Genomic DNA, 3,914 nt, shown 5'->3' with positions numbered 1-3,914 from the left:
GTTGACAGTTGTGTGTGTGAGGTGTGGGTATGTGGTGGTGTGTGATGTCCCGGTGATGGTTTGAGGTGGTTAGAGGTGTTGTTGTTTGTGGTGAGGTGTTGAGGGTGTTGTAGTGGTGTGGTGCTTTACTGCTATGTAACGAAGGGTCCAATTTTGATGTTCATCACGATGATATATGTATTTCCCTATACAGGTAACTGTTTTACCGTATCAGTTAACTGTTGTTAACCGTTATACAGTTTAACATGTTTTACCGCTTATACAGGTAACTGTTGTTACCGTTATGCAGTTAACTGTTGTTACCGTTATGCCGTTAACTGTTGTTACCGTTATACAGGTAACTGTTGTTACCGTTATACAGGTAATTGTTGTTACCGTTATACAGTTAACTGTTGTTACTGTGTGTGTTCTCTCCAGGAGGAGACTCTGGGTCAGTTACTAGACATCCTGTCTCAGGATTCAGAGGTCTTCCCCAGACGTGCTGTGGTCCAGTTCTTCATCMGCTGGCTAAAGACACACCCATCATCATCCTCCTCCTCMTCGCTGCGTTCTGTCCTATCGCTGGGCAGCACTGATCTGGACTGGGAGGTCAAAGTTCACACCCTGGAGCTGGTTGAGCTCCTGATGGAGGAAACACTTCCAGGTCACCAGGGGTCAGAGCTGGGGTCAGCTCCTCCCTCTTACGGTGGCTCTGGAGAGACAAACCTACTAACACACATTGACCTCACACACCCCTACGCTGTGACGCCAAGCCAGCCCTCACCCCTTCTGACACACACCACAACCCCCACACACACACCCCCAACACACCCGTCTGTAGTGTGTGGTCTGTCTCGGTTGGTGGACCTAGGTGTTGTAACGGCGTTACTCAACGGCCTGTTTGATTGTGACAGACCTGTAGCTTTAAAAGCCTGTAGTCTGTTGCTACGACTACGAGACGCGGTGTGTGTCCCCCGGTCGCTAGGGAAAGGTGCTATGACCACTGACKACACCACGGCAACAGTTGCCACGGTGACTTTTGACCTGAGGGGTCAGGTTTGGGAGCGGGAGGTCACGAGGAAGTTACAGGAGAAGAGAGGATCTGATTGGGTTAWMGAGTCCAGGGAAGTAGGTTGTGATAGGCCGAACAGGAACAGAGTTTCTGATAGGACAGACGGGGCTGGTTCCGAAGCCTGCGATAGGTCGACAGGGAAGAGTGTGTGTGAGGTGCTGTGGTCGTTGGGTCTAGAGGAGAGACAGAGTGTGTCGTCACAGAGCAGTGACCATGTCCAGAACTCACCCCTCTCTCTRTTGGAGGACATCCTGAACGCTACAGACACMTCCCACACTGACRAGGTTATAGTGGACTGTTACTGACCGACACACGTTGTGATGGACTAACACGGTTGTATTTGTGATGATTGTTTCTCCTCTGTACGTTGACTAGTGAATACTGTCGTTAGAGTTCCATTGGGACTTAACTCTTGATCATCCACCTACCAGGAAAATAAATAAAGATACTGTTTTGATATTTCAAACCACCGCTGTCAACGTTTTCCTGACTTGGTATGTTGAACAATGTTGAGAGTGAGTGAGTGAGGAGAGAGTGAGTGAGTGAGGAGAGAGCGAGTGAGGACAGAGAGAGTGTGTGAGAAGAGAGTGAGTGAGGAAAAAGAGAGAGGAGCAAGCGAGTGAGGAGAGAGAGAGTGAGTGAGTGAGTGAGTGAGTGAGTGAGAGAGTGAGTGAGCAAGGAGAGTGAGAGAGAGTGAGTGAGGAGAGAGAGAGAGAGTGAGTGAGGAGAGAGAGAGAGTGAGGAGAGAGAGAGAGTGAGTGAGGAGAGAGAGAGAGAGTGAGTGAGGAGAGTGGCTACATTGTGATCCCCTTCTCCCGGTTGGACACGGCCCCCTCAGGGATCTAAAGGACTGTATTGGTGGAAACCCTCCAGTCATGAGTTCTTAGTTAACCAATAAGGTCTGATATACCACGGCTGTCAGCCAATCAGCATTCAGGGCTCAAACCACCAATCCTATACTTTGAAATGCATGAGGGGTAGTGAACGAATGTACTACTTCTAGACAAAGAGAATCAGAACAAGTGCACACTGATGACAAGGTCCTCTGAGGCTGACGTCCCAATTCAACCCTCCCCCTCCATTTGCAACGTTCAAACACGCTTCCCTCCAAATATGCAGTAGTGTCCCAAAGCTGAGGGGAAAATATGGAGAGGATAGGGATTTACTAGACTTATCCGATAGACACTTTGACCGAGTCATCCAAACGGCTCAGAGACGAAGTAATGTCCTATAATGCAGTGCGATTCCCACTGAAGAACGGAGTACAGGGTGACCGTGGTCTAATTAGAAGACACCTGTATTTGTTTGTGTCTGGTTGACAATGTAACGTATTGAAATTACCCCCCCCCCCAAAATGAAATGTGTAACTGTTAATTGAGGTTTATATATTGTTTAAAACAACAGGGGATTGTCTCATTCTTGAATTTCATGCTTGTTTATTTAAAAGTGGACACATGAATTTGAGTGAGTGTTTCCTAGAAGCCGGTGGGTTTTAGTGATTCTCCCTTACACCACTCTGGAAGTCACCCTCTGACTGGTCCCAGGGCTCCTGCATTGAGAGAGGGAGGAAGGAGAGAGGGAGGAAGGAGAGAGGAGGAAGAGAGAGGGTTTAGTGATTTCTCCCTCCACCACTTCTGGAAGTCACCCTCTGACTTGTCCCAGGCTCCTGTGAGAGAGGGAGGAAGGAGAGAGCGTAGAAGGAGAGTGGGTTTTATAGTGATTCTCCCTACACCAACTCTTGGAAGTCACCACTCTGACTTGGTCCCAAGGCCTCCTGAGTGGAGCAGCCATGCTATCTCAGCGGCAAGAGGCGTCACTACAGTCCTTGTCAAAATCCAGGCTGAATCACATCCGGCCGCGTGAATTGAGTCCCAGTAGGGGCGGCAGCACAATTGCCCCAGCGTCGTGCGGGTTCCGGCCCGTCATTGGAAATAAGAATGTTTTTCGCTGAGCTTTTCTAGTTTAAATGAAAACATCTAATAAAAAGAGGAGCTACAGTACCTTCTGGACCAAACAGGGGGGGAGGAGCTACAGTACCTCTGGACCAAACAGGGGGAGGAGCTACAGTACCTTCTGGACCACAGGGGAGGAGCTACCGAGTACCGTTCTGGGACCAACAGGGGGAGGAGCTACAGTTACCTTCTGGACCACAGGGGGGGGAGGGGGAAGGAGCTCACATGTACCTCTGGACGCAACAGGGGGAGGAGCTGTCCTGAGTACCCTCTTGGACCAAACAGGGGGAGGCAGCTACCAGTACCTCTGCGACAACAGGGGGAGAAGCTACAGTACTCTGGACCACCAGGAGGGGCTACAGTACTCTGCGACCAACAGGGGGAGGAGCTACTAGACCTCCTCGGACCAAACAGGGGGAGGAGCTTACAGTACCTCTGGACCACAGGGGGGAGACTACAGTACCTCTGACCAACAGGGGGAGGAGCTGACAGTACTCTGCGACCAACAGGGGGAGGGAGCTACAGTACTCTGGCACCAACAGGGGGAGGAGCTACAAGTACCTCTGGGACAACCAGGGGAGGAGCTACAGTACCTCTGGACCAACAGGGGAGGAGCTACAGTACCTTCTGGATCAACAGGGGGAGAGCTACAGTACCTCTGGACCAACATGGGGGAGAGCTTACAGTACCTCTGGACCAACAGGGGAGGAGCTACGAGACTCTGGACCATACAGGGGGAGGAGCTACAGTACCTCTGGACCAAACAGGGGGAGGTGCTTACAGTACCTCTGGACCAAACAGGGGGAGGAGCCTACGGTACCCTCTGGGCCAACAGGGGAGAGCTACAGTACCTTGGACCACAACATGGGGAGGAGCACAGTACCTCGGACCAACAGGGGGAGGACCTACAT

The 3,914-nt window shown here is 51.0% G+C and overlaps 1 protein-coding gene across 1 annotated transcript in view; it reads left to right on the top strand.

Moving 5' to 3' along the window:
* brat1 (BRCA1-associated ATM activator 1) overlaps positions 1 to 1,538 on the top strand; it is a 16,152-nt gene extending 14,614 nt beyond the window's left edge. Inside the window, 1 exon segment of the mRNA XM_070441917.1 lies at positions 418 to 1,538. Coding sequence (XP_070298018.1) covers positions 418 to 1,356 — 939 coding nt within the window. The 3' untranslated portion in view covers positions 1,357 to 1,538.
* The last annotated feature ends 2,376 nt before the right edge of the window (positions 1,539 to 3,914 follow it).

Source organism: Salvelinus sp. IW2-2015, unplaced genomic scaffold (genome assembly GCF_002910315.2).
Source record: "Salvelinus sp. IW2-2015 unplaced genomic scaffold, ASM291031v2 Un_scaffold5163, whole genome shotgun sequence".
NCBI classification, from domain to species: domain Eukaryota; kingdom Metazoa; phylum Chordata; class Actinopteri; order Salmoniformes; family Salmonidae; genus Salvelinus; species Salvelinus sp. IW2-2015.
The sequence above is the reverse complement of the archived record's forward strand: the minus strand, read 5'-3'. Positions and strand labels throughout refer to the sequence as shown.